General features: G+C 38.4%; 1 protein-coding gene across 20 annotated transcripts in view; it reads left to right on the top strand.

Annotated features, from left to right (window-relative positions):
* The window catches only part of GTDC1 (glycosyltransferase like domain containing 1), a 208,266-nt gene that overhangs the window by 56,475 nt on the left and 129,887 nt on the right, over positions 1–21,904 (top strand). For 6 of the 20 annotated variants that reach the window (XR_007632105.1, XR_007632106.1, XM_050340508.1 and 3 more), the window contains exons 1-2: positions 11,847–11,966; positions 13,193–13,311. Coding sequence is in view for 16 of the 20 variants with exons in the window: in XM_050340508.1 (XP_050196465.1) it covers positions 11,907–11,966; positions 13,193–13,311 (179 nt within the window). In the remaining 4 variants the exon portion in view is untranslated. Of the gene's footprint in view, positions 1–331; positions 543–11,846; positions 12,008–12,209; positions 12,361–13,192; positions 13,312–21,904 lie in introns of those variants that run through there. The other 14 variants (XM_050340496.1, XM_050340493.1, XM_050340495.1 and 11 more) reach the window with 9 other exon arrangements.

The following is a 21,904-nucleotide window of genomic DNA, read 5'->3' as shown; positions in this document are numbered from 1 at the left end:
TAAAGTAAAGCTGCTTTTAAGTATCCGATTGAAAACAAAACAATAAATTCAAAATACAGTGTTTTCCTAAGTCCTAAGATTCATGTAAAAATTACAAGTGGTATATTTTAATGGATGAAACAAATAGGTGTGATAATATTGTCCTCCTAATTGCTAAGTAGCCTTTTCTGAAGTAAACTTACTAATGTAATATAAATATTTTTTATGGAAAATCAAGACACTGTGAGGCCTTGCAATATATTTCTGCTTTTTCCAACATCATTTTCTTAAATAATTAAAAAAAAAAAAGCTCTATATCTAAAGAGAAATATTTCTCTGTTTTCATTTTCAGGATCCAAACAGTTCTGAAGCACTTGGAAAATGAGTGTTCTTCTCATTGAACCCTTTTATGGTGGTTCCCACAAACAGCTGATGGATCTTCTTCAGGAAGAGCTGCAGGAAGACTGTGTGCTCTGCACACTCCCAGCCAAGAAGTGGCATTGGAAAGCACGGACTTCTGCTCTTTATTTCATGCAAACAGTGCCAACAAGTTCTAATTACAGGTAACCCAGGGACTGAGGAATTTCTGAGCTCAAATTACAGAGAAACCTTAAACCAGGTCTCTCGAGCTGAATCCTTATGTGCATGCAAGGGTGTATGTGGAAGCAAGGGGAGACTTGCAGTGGGCAACACAGGTTTTTCTTCTGGGAAATTACTGCTGTGTTTTGTTTAGAATTTCTTAGACTGTTTTGTCTTGCACTGCCAGTCCTTGGGAGTCTCTGACTATCTGGAAACATGATGTCTATACATGTATATGTATCTCTTACTTGAAATTTATCCAGTGAGTTCAGTCATACTGAAAGGTTCAAACCGTGCTTCCCAGATCAGGTTGAAAGGTGGCACAGATATGAAGGCTCCAAGCTTCCCCACGTGCCCTCTGATGTATCTTTTAGCAATCAGTGTCCTGCTCAGGCTGACCTGGAGGATTAAGGGAGCAGTTTTATCTTAATAACAGTCTGGTTCCATAATGTACCAGCAACTGTGGGTGTCAATTATGCATTTATGTAAGTGGCAAATTTCCGTCAGGTAGAACCTGGACTGATAAAAAGCAGACTATTTAGGTCAACAAGATAGCTATCATGTAGTGAGAATCAGTCACTCCAGAACCAAGGTGTCTTTAAAACCAGCAGTTTTGCTTGGCCTGCCTGGTGAGTTGAGATGTGGTGAGATGATTGTCTCAGAGCAGTGAGATACTGCCCTGCTCAGAACACGCAGCTGAGCGTCATGGGGGGACTTTTCACCTTCATGGAGAGACACTGTTCTTGCACAGGTTTATTTTAGCAAAACCAGCTGCTTTTCAGCAGCAGAATGAACTGCAGCAGGAGACTCTGAGCACACCTGAATGATGTGCCAGCTACTTACAGTTCAAAACTGGGTCTGGTATTTGTTACGAGGAACAAGTAGATGCTTCCTGAGGAAGGAATATAATTTTTCAAGAGTAGATTTGTGCTGTAGGAGGCTGCATTTGAACAGTGTTACTCAACACAGTGTCTAATTCATTTTGGAACACTTACTATATAAATGTACACCTTTCCTGTGCCTGCTTTTGGCTCCCATTTAAAACAATCTCCTATCCCAAGCCAAACGTTATAATTAATTCTCCCTGGTTTGTCTTGTGCGAGGCTTTTAGTGTTGGTTTCCTCTTGCTTTCTTTTTGCAACAGTTTTGTTTTGGAGGAGTGTACATGACAAACTGTTATGTAAATTTGTCTTGTATCGCAACCACATCCTCCAACGCATCGCAATGTTATCTGTGTTCCTTCAAGGTCAGCAGCCCAAGCTGTCCAGCACTAACTGTATTAAACTAATCAGACATCACTCATAGACATACACTTCATTAGTTTAACTTACAGTTACATTGACCTAAGATAACTTAACTCCAATTTGTCAAGTAACCCACATCTCGGGGGAAGGGGGAGGGAATGCAGACAAAAAAAAAAAAAAAAAAAAGGCAAAATCCCACAAAAAAACTCAACAACCCAACAAAAACCCCCTCAACCCAGCAGCCTGAAAACTCACTTGAAGTTAATAAACTTGCAATCTGTCATAGACTTATGTGCAAATATAACCTTTACTGACAGCAAATAAATCTGATCTAACCAATGGAGCATCTTAAAGAGAGGAAAGCATTTTCTTTGCTGGTGCTGTTTGGGTTGGAGCAGAGAGGATCAAACAGTCAAAGTTGACAAAGATAGAGTGTTTAAAAAAGTTTGTACCTTGTCCTCGCAGGCAGCATAAAATTTTAGGATCAAGGGCTGATGTGACTGGTGAGAGGAAAACTGATCAGAGGTACCTGCTACTTTACTTGCACATTTTTAATGTTTGTTTCGTAATTGAATGTTTCAGTTATTTTATTAAATTGAAAGTATAAGTACATCGAACTGCCACCTGCTAATGCTAACTACTCTCTCCTACTAGAAAAAAACATTGATTAAAATTAATATTGACTCTTTTATTTCTAGCTTGCTAGTAACCACTAAAGATCTGCTTCCCAGGTAGTAGTTTTTAAAGACAAAATTCCATTGCAAACTGGGAGGACTGTGTGTTTGGAGTTGCATGTTTAAATATTTCAACCTTCTTGTGAGGTCATGAGAAATACCAAATTTGCATTATTTATAATATTGACATTATTTACAGGAAAACAAATACTTTCTTTTACAAGTGCTTTTCATAAATGTGCTGTCTTATAAATACTTTTTTCTGTTTGTATGTTTATTAATACAGAAATAATTCAGATACCCCAAGTACAAATGCTTTTGGTGATGGAGCTGTGTTAGTAAATTTTTATGTTCAAACTGTCCTTTATTTCAAGATGCTGGTGTGTCTGAGAAATAATACTGGTGCTGGTAAGTCTGATATTAGATACATTTGTAGGGAAGTTGTGTGGATATGTTTTATAAGACTTTGAATTTTATCCATGCATCTGATTATGGGAAGGAAGCATGTTTGTTGTCTTACAGGTGACACTTGGTGAGTTAAGGAATAGTCTTAAAAAGTGCTTTTGAAGCAAAATAGTCAGTGCAGAGTCACAGATGTGAAATTCAGGTACTCTGCAGTGACCAGGGAGTTGATGTGATGAACTTGTTAATAGTTTTATCAGAGAAGAGACGTGTCCTCCCTTGACCAAGAATTAAAGCGAAGCTGGTAACGAGCAGGGCATGTAATGTTACTTTTGTGTGCTGTGCGTGTAGTATCTTGGTGTGTGATAACATTATGTTCCCAAGAAGGAGGAGACCTACCCAGAACTGTAACAGGGAGAAGGCATCCTCACTCTCCACGGGGAATCGGACACTTAGTATTTGATCTGCAGCACTGCATGGTTTTGTATTAACTCCCTGATGCAAAGTCCAGGCTGTGTTTGTCTAGAAAAGTGTTGCTTTTCTGTTTTCATGGCTTTGTTGAGCAGTGTGTTGTTAAACCAGCTCATGTCTTCATTCATCTCCTGAAAGGAGGATGGGAGCCGTGATGAATGGGAAGCTCAGGCACGCAGAGTCCTTCCAGCTTGGGAAGCCAGAAGGAGAATTTAAAGGTGGATCACTTGGCTAGTGGACTTGAAGGAGGTCTAACAGATTGATGTACAGTAGCCACAGAGCTGAGCGTTTCTAGGAGCTGTCTTAATTGCTAGAGAGTCCCACAAGATTTTTCCTTAATTGGAAAGAAGGTGCTTGTTTGGGCATTGTGTTGCTACAAGGAGTTTCAGCCTTGTGGTGGCAATTTCCAAAATCCCAGCGTTTGAAATGTACCAAAAAAGGGCAGAATTTCTGTCTGCTTCCTCTAGACAAGCTTTTCAGCAATCTTAGAGTTTAGTTAGCAGTTGATGGGATTTTATCATCTCCATTCCATGAATTTGGAAGGTCCAGCAGAGAGCCGTGACCTCCTCAGGCTCCTGGCACTCTGCAGAGTTGCTGTGGTGTCTGCTTTGTCTCCCAACTTCCTTCAGACAGCTTAAACTCCTTGATGAATGGAGATGTCTGATCCCTAGCCTGAAGTTGTTTTCCATAGCTCATAGTGACTATTCTGTAATTCTAGAAAGCACATAACAAAAAGAATTTTTTTAGCCTTTTTTTTTTTTTTGTTCTTAACTCAAGGAAAGTTCTCAAATTTGAAAATACTGTTGCACAATTCAATGAAAAAAAAAAACACTCCTTTTTCCTGTAGTTCTTTTCTTTATTACCATGAGCAATCTATTAAATTTCAAACAGTAAAAACACTTGATATGACACAGTAGAGGAAAGCAGTTTATATTTCAAGGGCTATCCTCTACAGAAAGTAATTCAAACCCCGAAAAGTTAGGACTGTAAGACTTAGATCTGCAAAACAGAGAGACTAAATTCAGTGTAGCTTCCAGTTTGTTGTAATAGCACTGCTAGATTATTTTAAATATATATGTATAAATATTATGTATAACATTCAGTATTGCCCCCCAGGTAGCTGTTCATATGAATAAAGATTTTATTTGTAACAGATTCTAGCCCTGAAATACCCCAAGGGTAAATGTTAGCATATATATACCCCTTGATATTTGACAACTGTATTTTAAAGACAAACTCTGCACTTTTTACATTTTACAAAAGAGAAAACAAATCATTGTTTTCAATTAATAGCGCTCTGAAAAAAAACCCAACCTGGGGGTGTGGTGTTCAGAAGCGGGGAGTCTGTTCCAGCAGTATATATTGTAGATACGATTTTTTTTTTAATATTCTGTTAAGATTACTAGACTTAGGATTGTTTCAGACCTGATGCTTTTGTTCTGTTTTGTAAGGAGAAAATACATTATTACAGAGTGAATTCTCTGTTAACTGATGAACTGGTGTCACCTAAATATCTTCTTAAAAACACTGATCCTTTCAATTTTTATTCCAGTAAGTAGTTTAGTCCCACTAAAAACATAACACTGCCTGAATGTGTGAGCATTTACAAGCTTGAGGATTTACTGTCTTCTAGATATTTCATTTTCAGAAACAGTCCTGTAAGTACTTTGTCCTGGGGAAGGTGTTTGAGGATGTGACTTGAAGCAAGGCAGGGCAAATTTCAACCATTTCATTAAGTCTGAATACATAGATGCCCATTTGTGGTGGAAACATTTCTGCCTTTTAACACCTTTTTGTGAAATACTGGGAGTGTTTATATAACCTTCACAGGAACTGGAATAATTTTTCCTGCATTAGAGGCCTTCCTAGAATTTTGCCCCAGTAATGCTCAGGTAAGGAATAAATAAATTATTTGTGTGAATAGCACATTAGCTAAATAAAAGACAACCATGTACATACAAATTAACAAACAGTTTATCTGATAGTTTAGATATTTTGGGGCATATTTTATGGTGTTTGCTTCTGTATATAGGCCAATAAAACATGAATCTCATTTATGGCATCAATTACTAAGAGTGTGCACTTTGGTGTTACGCTCAAATTTGTTGCATTTGAAGATGGGACGCGTCTCATCTTTTTGGAATTACTGAATACCTTTCTGCCCAGAGGTGGTCTTGGTCTCACCCCATTTCTTTGTTACTTGGTGTGAAGTGGAAAAGTGTTTGGGTGTCTTAATTGCAGTTTTATGTGAGATGCAGTGGAACTTGCTCCTAGAGATCCCTTGTACTTTAATTAACTGACATAAAGGCACGAATATCTAAGGTGACTAAATGTAATATGGAATGTCCCATAAGGTCAGGGCTCAGGTCTCCTAGAAACATAGAATCACAGACTGGTTTGGGTTGGAGGGGACCTTAAAGTTCCAACCTCTTGCTCTGTCTTGCTTCAACCGCCTCGTTGTGAGCAGGGACACCTTCCGCTAGACCAGTTTGCTCCAAGCCCATCCCACCTGGCCCTGAACACTTGTTTGATTAAAAATACTGTGTGGGTGTAACTCACTTGTTTCTCCAGTCTCACTGGTGGGTACAAATAAGAACATTCTCATCTTGCTGTTGAGGTGCCCAAGGGAGGGTACAGGAGACGCTGCTTCGCTCTGTGCTCTTCTTTTATGCTCCCCAGCTGAATAAAGGGTCATTACTTCTTTAATTTCATTAGTGCTAAACTCGCTTGCATTTTGTTGTTTTTTTTTTTTCCCTAAGCAAACCCGTGGAGTTCACCCAGGTTAGTTCACACGGGCTGGTGCAAACGCACACACGTTTGTCCTGCCCACGCTCCGGAGGAGCTGGCTGGGAGCTGTCTCCGCTCCGGGGGCCAGATGGCCGTCCTAGCACCACGTTGAGCCTATAAAACCAATAAACCCCACCAAGATACGAGACACAGGCACCATGTACTGAGCTAAAACAACTTTGTGACTCCTGACCAGAGCTGGCTGGTGTCCAGCCAGCTTCGAGCGCAAGCAAAGGGAATGTACGTCCATATGGAACGGCGCGGAGCTCCACCGCTCAGCACAGATGATGCTCTCCACTGCTGTAGCCCCGGATAATAGAGGGTGTCCCAGCCTGGATAACGGGTGTGAAATTCTCTCTGGTGAGAGAGGGAGAACTTGGGGGCCATCTGACGCTGGGGGAAAAAACGTAACGTGGGGAATGCGTGCGCAAAACTGGGTTTTGTTTGATTTAGGTTAATGTCGCCCAAAACCTGTTCTGGAAGCTTCCTCTGAGAAATGTTAACGTTCAGAGAGAACTTGTGAAGAGGAGCATATTGTCAGATGGATTGGAGAATGATTTTTATCAGAACACTAATATAAACCAAGGTGGTTTATGTAAAGTTGACCAAAAAAAAACTTGGCTTAAAAATCTACAATCAATTTATTTTTTTTTAATTGGGAATTTTAATTGAAAAATATAAAGAAAAGGAAGTGATTAAATAATTGGTAAAAAAAAATTAATCTGGTTAAAAAAACCTAATATAGTAAAAAATGAAATAATCCAGTAAAAAAATTAAGGAAGGTCCAAGGGCAAAATAATTTGCTGTTGAGGATAATAGTACTGCTGTGGTTTCTCAGTTCACAACCAGCCTGTTAAAATTTCTTTTTCAGTGTGATGGAGAGAGGCTGCCTGAAAGTTTTTGTGAGTCTGATAAAAGAGTCGGGATCTCCTTTTTGGGGCAGATGAATTCCTTTGCTCTGCGGTGCTCAGGGGGCAGAGACAACATTCTGGTGCTCAAAGATTTAAGAACAAATGTTTTTATTCTTAGCTCTGGCTACCCTAAAAGTTTGGAAGGGGGGAATCCGATAAGAACAACAAAAAAAAATCCTTTAAGAAACAGGACAAAAAGAATTCCCAAGTAAACTACCTGAAATTTATTCAAGCAGACAGCAACGTGATCTTAAACATTCACTTTGCATTAATCAACTTTGCCTCAGATAAAATGCTGGCAGATGGTAGCTATTCATTTTAAAAGTGACACGTTTTCTTTACGTTTTTGTGTGGAAACCCCCACATGCACTCTTCCCTCCAAAAACTTAACTTGGTTAATTTGTCCAACATGCCTTTTTTTTTTTTTTTTTCTTCTTGTTCCCCTAAATACACTCCCATTATTAGGCAATTTCACAATTTGGATAGTTAAAAGAGGCTTTAGATGAGTTTAAATGCAGGCTCCCTCCTTTGAAGTCTGGGGAGGAATATGCAGGAGCTCAAATTTGGCAGAAGAAAGATGGGGATGATGAAGACGATGCGGGGAGAGGTGCAGGGCCAGGAAGGACCCTGGTTGGGACTGCTGGGTGATCTATCCAAAGTGCTAATGTGAAATGGCAGTTGTCTGTTTGATGTGTAAAAGATTTGCTGAAATTCCAGCAAAATATTCTGATGAGACAAGGAAAGAACAGTCTGGGTTTTCAAACCCTAGCATGTGTTTTCCTTTATGTTCTCAAACGCCGGGTGAAATCCTTATTTTTCTTTCTAAAATGAATTTTATGAATCACCTGGAGAATTGATATTTACGTTGCTGGCAGTAAAATGTAATGAAATTGTGCATTATGATTCAGTATTTCTGCACTTAGGATTTTAATGAGGATTTTATCTGTCCTTTTAAATGGTTGCTGTGTATATATTTTATTTCTAGATTAGTTATGGATTACATTTCTATTTCCAAATAACAAACATATACACTACTATATTATAAAGAATATGATACTTTCCACAATTCATTGTCATTCCAGCCCATAACACTAATTTGATCTTCCAAAGGGAAAGTAAAAAAAAGCTTTGGTTTGCATCTAATAAAGGGGAAAATATTGATTTTTTTATTTATTTTTTTACTGCATTGCTGCTTTTTCTCCTAATCTTAGTTTGTTTTTTTTTCCTCAGCAAATAAGTAAATAATACAAATTTTGTCAGATGCTTGGTTTGCACATGGTTTGGATTTATAGCTCTGTATTATTGTATGTATTTGTATATATTGTATATTTGTATTTGTTTTCTTAGTGAGTACTCACAGCTTACCTGGGTTTTTATATGTTTATATATATATTTATATATAAAAATTATTTTTTTTTTTTAGTCCCCTTCCAACCCAAGCCATCCTGGGATTCTATTTCCCCATCTGCTTTTTTATGTCAGCTCTGGACAGTTGACATCTGTAGATGTCTGTGAGTATCAGTGCGGATTTTGAAGGTGCTTTCCAGGTCCATGTTCACTCTAAAAAATGTACCCAAAGATGTTTTCTGGTTTTATCTTCTTGATTCCTGTGGGATTACAAATGTGTACAGATTTATAATGTGCATGTGACTGAAGCCACACATCTTGGTAGGGCTGTGGATGGGTAGTGGAGGGAAATGATGCTCCTGGGCCTAATTCCACACAGCACATTATTTCAGTGTTTTTTTCTTCAGACAAGGTGTAGTCTGGTTTTTTAAGGGCTGAATGCCCATAAGGTGAGGTTGTAGTACATTAAATGCTCTCTAGGATCATCATGTCCTGGTGTAGTTTCATACAAGTTCATAATCTTGGAGACCACTCTGGAGTGAGGGAGTCCTGCTGGGTGAGGGTGGCTGTGAGATGGATGGTTGCCTCATAAATGCTATTGTGTATCAAACAGAAATGCTAATCTAAACTGACCCATAAAACACTTAATTCTGAGGGTTATGGCATAGTTTCTTCCTTAAACATGCAGCACATACCTAGGCAGGAGTTTTATTACAATCTCTATGCCGAATCATGGTGCAATGAAATATGTTTAATTTAAGATGGACTTCTTACTCCCCTAAACCACAGTTTGATCCATTTATTTCATCCTCCTCTTGCCTTTTATACTGTTCAGTCTGAGTATTTTGGGGTGATACCTTTAACTGGTAGGTTTTGAGTCGTTGTGGTGATGAATTTAACTTCCCTTCAAAAAAAAAAACGTGAATACATAAATTATGTTTAATAATTTGAATATCTTTGATGAATACAAAGCAACTAAAAGGAGGCGGTTTTTGTTGATCATTCTATAATGAGGATTTCTGCCATCTCCTTATTCCCTTGGACAGTATTTTTCCTTTCTTGCCTTTGTCCTTTGTCCCTGTCTTTTCCTCCCTTCCTCCTGCACATCTCCTCTGATGGTCCAGTGGACACAGTCATTTTAAAGAATGCTTTCCATTTCAGAGCACTTACTGGGTTTATTGTTTATGTTTTTATAGCCTTGCCTACTTATCATTTTTTGTTTCAGCTCTCTTAATTTACATTTTACTTGTTGCACACTTGAACTTCTGTTTCTGCCCAGTTGCAGCTTGAAGAAAGAATGAGGGAAACAGCAGTGGACACAACATCAAAAGCAAATATGTGATTTTCGTTTTGCAGTATTACTGGAGGAATTTATTCCTGTTATCAGTATTATTTCTAATAATTATAAGAGGAAGAATGTATTCAGAGTGGGGCAGATGTTTCTCTCACACCATCTTACCTGATAGACCTGCTTCAGGGCTTTAAACTAGTGATTTATCAAATGGTTTAAGAAGAAAAGGTGTAAGTTATTATAGGTAAAACAATAGAACATTTACTTCAAGTTTAGTTTTTCTTGCAGTTCATGGTATTCCTAGTGACTTTTGTTAATGTGTTTTCTTTATGTGCAAATACTTTTTAACATAGCATACTCAAAATTATGTATATCTGTTTGGACTGTAGAAGAATCTTCATGTAATTAAGTATTGTGTAGTAACATGAAGAAATTTTTGAACACATAATTCTATGTATGTTTGTTATATATGGAAGAATTAAAAAAATTGAAGGGGAGTAATTTGAGAACATCTGCAATTTCTTATTTATGTAAGAGAATATCCCATTTTTAATTAAAGACCGAATTTAAGAATGATAAATGGGACCATTATCTAGTAACAGTTAGTTTGCATTTTTTTCCCAGTTATCACGCATAGCAACATCTCTGTGTTTAAACCTCGAGGAAGAGAATTATTTTAAATGATTTTAATGCAGTTATTTCCTGGTAATCAATTTTATCAAAAACGTAACAGCTCAGAATTTTATATTTTAAATTAATTTGGAGAAATAGTGCTAAAAGATGCTGAAACTATGCAAGAAGGGGAAGTGAATTTTGGTGGACAGTTGTAACAATGGCGTTATCTTTTATTTTGTTTTATTTTGAGAGTAATGATTCCTAAATTAAGATGAGGAGATTAGATGGAGAATTTCTTTACTATAGCTATACTGTAATAAATCTAGAGGAGCCAAAATTAAATGTAATTTCTGGAGTAGGGACTTGGTTACAGAATCTTTATCTCTGCCTACTCTAGACAGTTGTGTTGCCATCTTCTCAAGGTAGAATCTGGTTTGCAGTAGAACTGACTTTGTGAGGTTCAGTACTGGTCTTGCAGAGGGTCTTGTGGCTCCAGCCTGGTCTGGAATCAGTTTTCAGTGGTTTCTGTGGCTGTTGAAGCATTCAGGCCTGAAGTGCTTTAAACACAGGTCTCAGGTCTTGCCCAAAAAGGCAGAAGCTCTCTAGGCAGAGGTGGTAGGAAGGATTGTGAGAAAAGAAAAATTTCAAGAAAAGACTTTGGAAAACCAGAGTGTAAATTATTCAAAATTGCACCAAGAGTTAGAAGTGATAAAACCTACATTTTCTAGACAGTGATTTCACCTTGAGTTAATCCTCATTCTGTTATAAATAGACCAAAAAATACTTTGATATAATTTTACATATCAACACAGAAAAAGAGCGGTAGATTTTAAGCCTGGACTCATAGAATCACTGAGGTTGGAAAAGACCTCTAAGAACATCAAATCCAACCATTAACCATGTAATGCTGTAATGAGTGGAATATAAATTCAGCACTGAAAGTCAGCATCTGTACTTTTAAAAATACTAATTTCCAATGCTAACAGCTGCATGGAAGGTCGTTGACACTGCGGAGTGCGTGGGGTCTCTGGGGCTCAGCGTGTTTGAAGTCAATATTTATGGTGCCTCTGTACCTCCTGTCATTAGCAGGAGGTTTTCAAGGGACTGTTCCTAGATTATATTTTGCACATGGCTCTTGTTTTCCTAGATACTGATTGGAAAAAAAATGAAGGATATAATAGTTTTCCTGTCCGTTGATGGGTGATGAGACCAACATGTTCAGGCCACGGGTGGAATCGGGGTGAATGAATTGGTGGCAGGGAGGGAGTTGGAGATGCGTGTGTGCTTCCTGCATTTTTAAGGAGTATAAGGGATATTTCAGCTGTTGAGATGAAGCTCAGCAGCTGCTCTGCAAACTCCTAATGGAACAGGGGCCTGAGTTGTTTTATCTTGAGTGTTTGTCTCTGACCTCAGATGCTTCTGGGGCTCTGCAGTTCTCTAAAATGGTAGTCCTTGAATTACAGGATTGATATACAGTAATAAAAAGAACGGTTTTTATTGGATTAGAAGGGAGCAGGAGGTAATATTGTTGCCTCTTAATTGCTAGGTACACACCAAGACTGTGAATGATGAAGAGGAAGGTAGAAAAGCTGTGTTCACCAGGCAGATGCTTTGCTGTGGAGGAAGACTTTGCAGCCATGCTCTGACTTGTTACAGCATCACTGTGGTATTGGCCTTCCCATTATCTCTTCCGTTCACTTTTCCACGGTGTGTTTTGATCCGTCCATGTTTTATTTTAATTTTATTTAAATCTTATTTTATATTTTTATTTTGCCTCCCATCATGTGGCTTAAAACTGTAACTTCATTAACTCTTGCGTATAACATCTCTAATTTTGTCTTGAAAATGCAGGGGGGTGTTTACTGTGAGCAGTAGAGTATTTAAGGTAGAATATTTCATGTTTCTGCAGATTGCCAGTATTACATGCCAGAGCAGCCTTCTGACCATGAAGCCCAACCACACTTGTTCTATTAGCTGCACTTCAGAAGTATTTGTTTAGTTTTTTCCTCAGATGGATAACCAATATGGAACATTCTGTCCACAGAAGTCTTATTAAAGAGGTTAGTGCATCCTGCTAATTAGGAAAAACTAATTAGGCAGATTGTTGAGCCTGTAACCAGAATTTTATATTTTAATGGATTTTGAAATACAGTGTACTCCCTTCTCCTATTGTAAAACACATTTTTTTCTTTCAAATGTCTAGAAAAAATCTTTTTGAGGAAATTATGCACTCAGAATAAGAAAGCTGTAGCATTTTAATTTATGAATTTATTAAATAAACTGTAGAAGAATATATGCTGTAAAATTGGTGAAACCATTAATTCATACCAGCCTCTTATTGTGGCAGTCAGAATTGTTTGGTTACCTTCCCGTTGGTAGGTTTCAAGTTTAACTGCCCCAAAGAGGACTTGGATTAAGTTCATATGAAGAAACAATGTAATTTGTGGCTGCGTTAAAATTAGATGTAGATGGTACAGAACTCACAAATTACTCTTTGGCTACTTCAAACTAAAATTCATTGACCTCTGTTTCCCTGAGTCTTGGGAAGTTTATCATGTTTAAAGCTGGATCCAACCCATTTTTAAGTGTTCTTGTAGTGCTGTGAGAGACTTTTGGTCTGGAAGCTGAAAAATAAGCCCGCTCTCAGCTGTGGGGTGACCTGGGAGCAAAACCATTGGGATTGGTTGGGTTTACATGGTTCACATCTTAATTCCTGGTTTACAAGGTGCCATGTGGAAAGCACGGGATGTTTGTGGCTGGGGAGAAAAAGTCAGATTTGAGATGCACTTAAAATACATGTATTTAAATGGGTTTCTACTTAACGTCTACTTTTGAACTCTTTTTCAACTGTGCCCTGCCACAAACTTTAATTAGTCTTAACCTTTTTTTCAGGCTTGTCATTCTGCATTTTGCAAAATGCTTTGGCTCGTGGAGAAGCTGCGTAGCCGGGGGGGGCCCTGGGCAGTGACCTGCAGTCTGTCTCAGGACCATCCTCTGAGACGTAATTCAAGGTACAGATGCTGGGATTGGTGAGACGAGGTTGGCGGCCATCTGGAAGGTGGCCATCTGCTCCTTCCTGCAGGAGCAGAGTGCCATGCTTTTGGGGGGTCCCTGCCCCTGCTTGTCACATCCTGAGTCAAGACGATTCAGGATTGAGTCTTTGAAGCCTGATTTGGGAGTATTGGCCGGCCAAGCGCTTGGCACTTAGGGATCTGAGGGGCTAGAAAGGGAAAAACAAGTACTTGTAGATGAGTGAGATTTAGAAATGGGCTGTGTGAAAGGACTTCAGCGAAGCGCTGAAGGTTTAAGGTCGTGTAGCTCAGGTCTAGAAATGTGGAAGAAGAAACCAGGGAGCAAAGCGAAGTGCAGCTTGCTGTGCTGATAGAAAACTGATGGAAATGCCCTTTTGGAGCATGGAGCTTGCTGATTATTTTGCTAATGCATCAGGAAATATGAAGAGTCTGTACAACATGAAAGCAGAACTATGAGTACAGGGACTGGAGGATGGAACAATTGTGTCCCCTTAAATGAAAGCCTTCCTCCTTCCAGTCCAAGGAGGCTGGAAAGGAAGACAAAAATATTGCAAGACTTGTTTTTGTGGTGTCACCCTCTGCCACCACCAGACCTCCTATATTTGCTGGAGTGTCAGCTCTGGCTTTGGTGAGTCAGATTTGTGTTCAGCATCTGTGGTGACCTGTAGATTCACACCCTTCCAACGCTCCTGCAGTTTAGTCTTCAGCCTGAAATCTGGGGCTATTATCCACCAGACGGGTCTAGGTAGTCAGCATGATGTCATGTCTCTTCAGCAGTTTATGGAACAGGGCTGAAATTTATGCCAATAAATATTTTAAATTGTTTTTGTTTGGCTTCTTGAGGAGAAGAATTTCTATAGGTGAGAGGTTATTTTGCAAGCAGCCCCACTGTATGATAGATCACATGGATGGTTTCAGTACATGGGAAACTTGAATCCCTTCAGTGTCATAGGTTGGAATTGTTACAGGCACTTAACAGCTTTACAGGTTCTTGTTTAATTACTGGTCATTATTCTGAAGTGGATGACTCATTTAGCCTGAAGGGATGGGAGGTGTTGTGACCCTCTGTATAATTCTACACATACATGTTTTTGCTCCTTAGAACCACAGAAATGTCTGTTTTCCTTTTGCATGTCTCGTTTCCTGGGGTCATATGAAGAGCATGGATTGGAGAGGGGAGTATGGAATGAGAAAAGGCATGTTGGGAACAAATTGGCATCGATCTGGGTGGCTCTTGGTGCACACCTGAGCTCTGCCCTTTCAGTTCTCACCTGAAAGGGCCTGCTTGGCTCCATCTTATGGCTCATTCTTAATGTCATTCCTGCTATTATTATTACTGTAATTAAGTATCTATTAGCCTACACTTCTGTAATGGTATTTCAGTTTAGGAAGCTGTTTAATGTCAGGAAAACAAGAAATTTCTGTGCTGTACCGTGTTGTGTCATGGTAAAATGTTAAAGTTAACGTTAAAACTAGTTCTGGTTTCACTGTCACCAGCTTCTCTTCCCTCAGTTCAAGCTGTGTGTCCTTTGCTGTGACATTCCATGTGTCCTGGTAGAGACCCACTGCAGAATCAGAGGCTTTGAATTTACCAGTCTGTATCAAGAGACAGCAGTTGGTCTCGTTGTATTGAGATCTAAATAAATTTGCATTGATCTCAATAAATGGGGATGTTTTGAACCTTGACTTTCTAATGCTCTGCAGTTGGGTGGTTTTTTTTCCCTGCTTTGTCAAGGAGGATGACTGTAGTAAGACCATGAGCTGATTACTCCCTGTATTAGATAATAATTTCTTAATGTGGGAGGGATATTAAGAAGAATAGATGTGAGTGCTCTTGGAAAACTCTTTATGGAATAAGGTTTAAGCACTGCTGTTAATAGGATGCACGTTGCCTTTCATGCTGAGTCAGATGGAGCTTGGCTGTATACCCAGGACAGAAATCAAGGAGGCCTTAGAGACACTTGCAAAACATATGGTGACTCTACTGTCTTTAAAATTTATCATTATTGCTGTGGTGCATTGGCGCCCCTGGATTTTTAGGTGGGCAGTAGTTGGAGTTTAATTAAAGACCAACCCTGTTTCCATCTAAGATACGTCTCTCTGAAGCACCTCGTTGTTTCCCCACATCATGTGTTTGTCTTATGATGTGCCAGTGGCAAATAATTATGAGTTTGACCTAAAGTTTAAAAACCTGCCTGTGTTTGAGTGTCCACGTGCAGTGGTAGAGGCTGCTGGGCAAAGGGGCTGGCTGGAGGACAAGTGGTGGTACAGGAGGGACATTGGGTACCCTCATGGATACCCAGCCTGAATCATCATTAGACATGAAATGTCTACCTGTTTTCAGTGAAAAGCTGATTTGATGGATGGATGTTTTTTTCCCCACCAGTGACATTTAAAAAAGAATCTGAAAGTTGTTTTTGGGGTGGCTCTTGAAGTTTGTTGAAGTTTCTTCAAGATGGCAAAATAGGGATTAGGAATTGGAGTCAGCCTTTTACAAGATAAGATCTTGCAAAAGTATTTTTTTTGTTCAGTTGGTGCTTTTTGGTTGCAAAAGCTTTCCTGGATTATGTAACTAAAGGCTGGACAAGATGCTGCAAGTCTAGTTTGTATTTTGTAGAATGCTCTGAAGGATAATTTGGGGGATGGTTGTGATAGGGTTAATAATAGTAGAAAGGATAGAAATAAGGTTTTGTTTTTTTTTTTTGTTTGTGTTTTTTTTGTTTTTTGGGTTCTGAATTTTGTTTTTGTCAACTTCTTAAAACATTAAGGTTGATTTGTGATAGTGTATTGTCAACAGTTTTGTTCTTCTGGTGTTGATTGGTCAAGTCTAGAACAACTCTCCTGTAGTTCCCAGCAGCTCTTCATAGAAACTTTCGCCCCACTGAAATATTCTTAAGATTCTTTCATTATGAAAGTCCTTAAGATAAAATTTATTTCTTTATTGTAATTTCCTCTGTGTTGACATTTGAATGTCGTTTTGCCCTACTGGCATTTCCCCATTTCAGCTTATTTTCTACCTCTGCATATTATGTATTATGTGATTTCTTGTTCAAGTGAATGGCAAGGTGATGTATGACACACTTGAGATGGTATTGAGCAGAGTATAGTTGGAAAATTGCAGTGATAATTTTCTTTTTACATCTCAAACTTACACACCATTGAGGGGAAAAAAAAAAGAAAAAGTGTCACAGCAACTCAAGAAAAAGCATAAGGGGAAACCTCGAAAAGTTACAGGGAAATTTCCATAACAGATACACAAGTAGTGCTGCTTTAATAATGGTTTCCTGTCATGAACTATTTTTATCATTTGCCTGCTCTCTGACGTGGCATTCTATTAAACATTTTTGAGAGCCATGTTTTAATCAGATTAAGCTCAAGGAAACCGATAGGTATCTGTTTGGCTCATGGCTTGTGCTTCTGTTTCTGATTTAGTCACAAGACTATTGTTGCTGGAATCTTTTAAACCCCATTTTGCTTCCACTCGCAGCCGGTGTGGGAGCCTGGAGGTTGTGTGCCAGGGATTTTCATGATATACACACAGGGCGCGTTATGGAATTATTCTGTAAATTAAAGAAGACTGATACAAACTGTGTCTTTTCCTCATGTGATTAAATAGCTAAAAATAACCACCTATTTTTAGTTTCAAGCGTTATAATGTTTCTTAGGAACAAACTCACCCAACAGTGTGCTAGGAAAGGCTGACCATGAATAATGCTGAATTCTGAGGTGCTTCTGGAAAACAAAAATACTTAGTAAAAGTGGAAAATCTTGTGTTAATTTTTATAGTGTGCGACGTTAATAATGCTTCCCATACAAGAAGTAAAACGAGAATAAAATATCAATGCATATATTCTTAACTTTCATATTTCCACGTTGTTCAGTCATTTTATTAAGTGAAAGCAGAAAACTTTCTAAGCAAAATTCTTATAGTCTCCAATACTGTGCACATCCTGCAAATTTAGGAAATTGCAAAAAGAACCTGTGCAACATAACATTTGGGATCGTGGTTGTGCTTGGATATTAGTGGATTCAGCACCTCATTCTGTGGCCTCAGCATCTTGGAGCATGGGGGTCGACCAGCAACCTGGCTTTTAAAAAAACTCAGTCTATCCATATTTTCCTAATTTCCAGAGGAAAAAAAAAAAAAAACACCACTCATGTATTAAATTTCTAATGACCTCTTTTGTCTGTTGCAAACACGGAGAGATTGTATTCAACAGCTTGGTTTGTATCATATCTTCCTGCAGTGTATTATTTATTTGCTTGACGTGCTCGAGAACTGCGAGCCTAAGAATTAATAAAGGTTATTAGTTACTTTCCATAATAAAATTAGCTGACCTTTAAATAAGAGCATTATACAGGGGCTCTCTAAGTGGAAAAATGACAGAATGCATTTTTATCCTGGTAGCCATTTCGATTACTAAATCTTACAGTCACAATATAGAAACTGTGTGTTTTGATTAAATGTTTCTCTTGACTGTGTATTTTCAGACAACAGTGAAATAAAGTGGAATTTTTGTATCCAGGGCAGAATTTAACCCCTTGGTAACAGTTTCGCCCACATCTGATATTTGGTTACATTTGAACAATACAGAAGTGGGGGGAGGGAAGAAGATACAACTTAATTTTCTAAAAACGAGTGTCCTTTGGAAGCGACAGCCCTGGGAGTTTGCTGTGGTTTTTAGGGAGTGTGATGATATGCAGATTCCTCGAGCAGCCTCTCTTGGGTCTCTACCAGGCAGACGTGATGTACGCCCTATAGCTGGTCACATGCAGCCCACTCTATCAGCCTGCTATTCTCCAGTCATCTGAATTTATCTATTTTTAAAGAGAGATTTGCTATAAAATCCAATATTGAAACACGAAGTGCGTGCGCCCACCTTTACTTTTTAAGTTTGGAACAGGATACACCTCATCTCCAAAGTAGCTGTTAAAGCCAACTTTTTGAATTTTGTTTCCTTTGTACTAAATAATGACATTATGGATTGTGCCATAATCTAGAATACATTTTGTAAAGGCTTTAAGGTTACTCTCTATTTTTATTGTTATTTTTGAAATGTTGATAATCTGTATAATGGTGATATTATGGCTCGGATTTCAGGTGAGCTTCAGATTTGCTTGTGCTGCTGCACTGTACTTTTTCAGATTTTGACTGGGTCTTATAACATTTGTTGAAATCCTTACAAGATATTCATCTATTTGTAGCATCATATAGGTCTGGCTCCCCATCTGTCTCTGTTTTTCATGACAACGAGGCTCTGGTACATTTTTTTTTTTTTTTTTTTACTTTAGTTCTTATTCATTGAAGCCCACTGTAATGCTGTTTCTGTCATAGCTATTTGTCCAACAGCTTTTATTGATCATTTGGGATAAAATGAAAGATTTCTTCATAGGGAGAAGTTTTAACCAGCAATCAGTGAATTCAGTTTGATTAGATTAGTTTTCCTACCTTATAAAGCTGAATGCAATCAGTATCCATTTTATGTGCTATTAAATGAATAAATAATATGATGTGGTGCCTAAAAGCTAAGAAATACTGAGGGGGAAAAAGTTCTTGCTGAAGGAATTTATACAACTTTTATATTTTAAAAGTAAAGTTGTGAATCTAAAGTTCAGATTCCCTCCAAATAAATCCTTATTTAACAGGATATCCCCGAGACATTTTTATTTTCTCCCCTCTTTTTTTTTTTTTTTTTTTTCTTTTATTTTTTTTTTTTTTCCCTTTTCAGTATTGGCAGCCTGACTAAAATAGTTCTCATCTGGTTTAACTAAAATCTTTGCATTACTTGGCGGTGGTTTCTTTTGTACGTGGTGCTTTCAGAGCTCATTGAAGCCGGAGCGTACAGGAAATGCAAATCATGCAAATCATCCTCGCGCTGACGATGTACAGTGGCGTGATTGAGCAGCAGTACGTATGGCTCGTGGGCTGACCACATGAAAGGAGCCATTTAAAGACCAGATGAGCCCAAGCTGGCTTAAGTTAGACTATGTGTGAGCTTCAAAGCTTATAGAATAGCATCCTTTTTAAAAATAAATTTATTTTATTAATAACACCTGCGCCGAGTTCTCAAACAGTGAGAACATGGGTAGATAAACGTTAACGTTAAATACGTGCCGGGCTTAAATCAGAAGGGCAAAATTGGGTGTTTTTTGGTTTTTTTTTTTTGGTGGAAATTCAGGTATGCATCCATTCAGATCGAAGGGGAAGTCGACCGCAATCTAATACGCTGCAAAAAAAGTCCGGTTTGTGTTTGGTGTACATAAAAGCCCAACTCTTTTCTGCCTTTCAGGTAAAAATGAAAATAAATGGAAGATAAAAGGGAATTTTTTTTTCTGGGCAGCAGGGTTAAGAACAGGCTTTCTGTAAGTGCTTTTGAGTGCTGAGAAGAGGGAGGTTGAGTGCTCGCTGCTTCAGATTTCTTGGTAACTGAGAAAAAAGTCCTGCATATTATTTTTATACTTCTGAAGAGCTTTTATTCTGGAGTTTTGAGGCTGTATCCTTCCAATAAAGTGGAGTCCTTGTGTTGTGTGACTCTGAATGTTGAGGGTGCTATGGTGGAAACCACTGGGCTTCATCCAGCAACCCTTGTGAGACGGACCTGCGTGAAGTCACAGGGGAAAAAATACTGGTGGAATAATGTGCATTTTTCATGTTAGTCTGGCAATAGAAAGAGAGTGGATGGGATAGGTAACAGTATCTTTAAGAATATTCTTACCTTTGCTAGAACTCACCATGGGTGGCTGATTTGCTTCTAGTGGGAGTCTTATTTCTTCCATGTCCTTCTTTTTTTATACAGCCCTCACTCAACTCACTTTTCTCTGCTGGATGTTTTTAAAAGTTGAGATTCATTCAAATAATGTAACATGACACAAAGCTGGAAAATGTCAATCTCAGACTGTTTCTGTGTCATCTTGTTTAATTTTTACTTGAAACAGTAGCCCTGAGGAGGTCTGCGGTGGGACCGGGCAGGACACTGCACTCCATCACCCTGACGGATGTAATTTTGGCTTGATTTTTTTTTTCCCCCCCACTAGTTCCTTGCTCCTTGATTTTGTTCTTTCTGCTATTACATAGGAATAGGAGAGAAGGAGCATATTAATTTTTTTACCTTTTATCTGCCAGATTGCTTCTTTCCCATCAAGTCAATCCACAGATCCTGGAACAGGAGAGAGGGACATTTCCCATATTTATTTATTTTTTTCTTTAAAACATTAACTGTATTTCTTTCTTTAATTTCATATATGAAGTCAAGAGGAGAATGTCACCCTTTCCATGTTCCTGCAGGTTGCTGAGCACATACAAGTGGTGGTCACAGGGCTTAGCAGGGAGTTTGGGGTTTGGCTGGGGCTGGAATGGTCAAGTTCCTTCCTTCTATGGGGTTTGTTTATTTATTCATTTATTAAAAAAAAAAAAAAAAGGTGGATGAAGGGTTGGCATCCTGAAATCACTGGGGAGAGGAATATTGTGAATAAATACTGTTCTCCTGAACCAGTTTGTAGAGTGACCCCTTACAGGGAAGATTCATGAGGCTTCTGGGCAGGTGTTTATACATCCAGAACAGACTTAGTGTTTTAACAGAAGCAGGAATTTAAATCACAGTTAATATTAAAATAACTTTTATATTCGGTGTAAGAAATACCAAGATACAGAAGATAACAGAGAAAGCAGCAAAGAAATTTTACTACTTGTATCTATAATAATTTAATATAATTTAATATCCATTTCAGTGTTTGACAGGAAGTAAAGATTATTTAAATATTTGTACCTAAGAGCGCAGGACTGTATAAAGATCTTTGAATTTTCAGTTAATTTGTTTCTTCCAGCAATATATAGAGATATACACAGAAAATTAATCCCATATGATTGTACAGCTACCAGTGCTCCAGAACTTTTTTGGAAATACATTCCAAAGAACATCTTCAGTTGTCTTGACAAACAGCTTGAGTCAAGTTTCCTTTTCAGGAGCTCCTGAAAGGTTTTATGTGCAGTTCAAAGGCATCACTGGAAGAGTGGTGTTATTTGGAGACCTTGACCAAAACTACTTTGCTGTGCTCAGGTTTTTGCAGATATGAAAGCTCCTTGCCCAGCCATCTTGAACAGATTTTTAGCTTTCTGTGATGGAGAGATGAACAGTCTTTTCTCAGTAACAAATTAGCTGTTGTCAACAGCTTTCCTGGCCACAGTTTGCGTAGCTCAATTCAGAATGGTTTTGGGTTTATGGTGGATTTTGCGAGAAAATATGTATATAGTATGTATATATGTCATGTATCTGCATGTGCATGCACACAAAAACATAGTGCATCTATCTGTGACTGAAAGTATGATATCTGGAAATACTGAATCATTCTGTATGGTCTCACAAAGATAATGTTTTGGGACATCTGTCAGGTACTGTGGTGAGCAGGGTCCATAAGATACACAAACAGTGACGTGGTCATATATGAGTTGATTAAATCAGTAGATCATGACACTCACTTATCTTCAACTCTGGCTCAGGCTCCTGAGTTCTCACTGTGGCCCTGGTTCTCCTGGTGGCCTTTGATAAGCAAGCCTTGGCCTCAGTTTCTTAAT

The sequence above is a fragment of the Myiozetetes cayanensis genome, unplaced genomic scaffold, assembly GCF_022539395.1.
Source record: "Myiozetetes cayanensis isolate MyiCay16 unplaced genomic scaffold, myiCay2020 scf9, whole genome shotgun sequence".
Lineage (NCBI taxonomy): Eukaryota > Metazoa > Chordata > Aves > Passeriformes > Tyrannidae > Myiozetetes > Myiozetetes cayanensis.
Note: the sequence above shows the minus strand (reverse complement) of the source record. Positions and strands in the feature narration are given on the sequence as shown.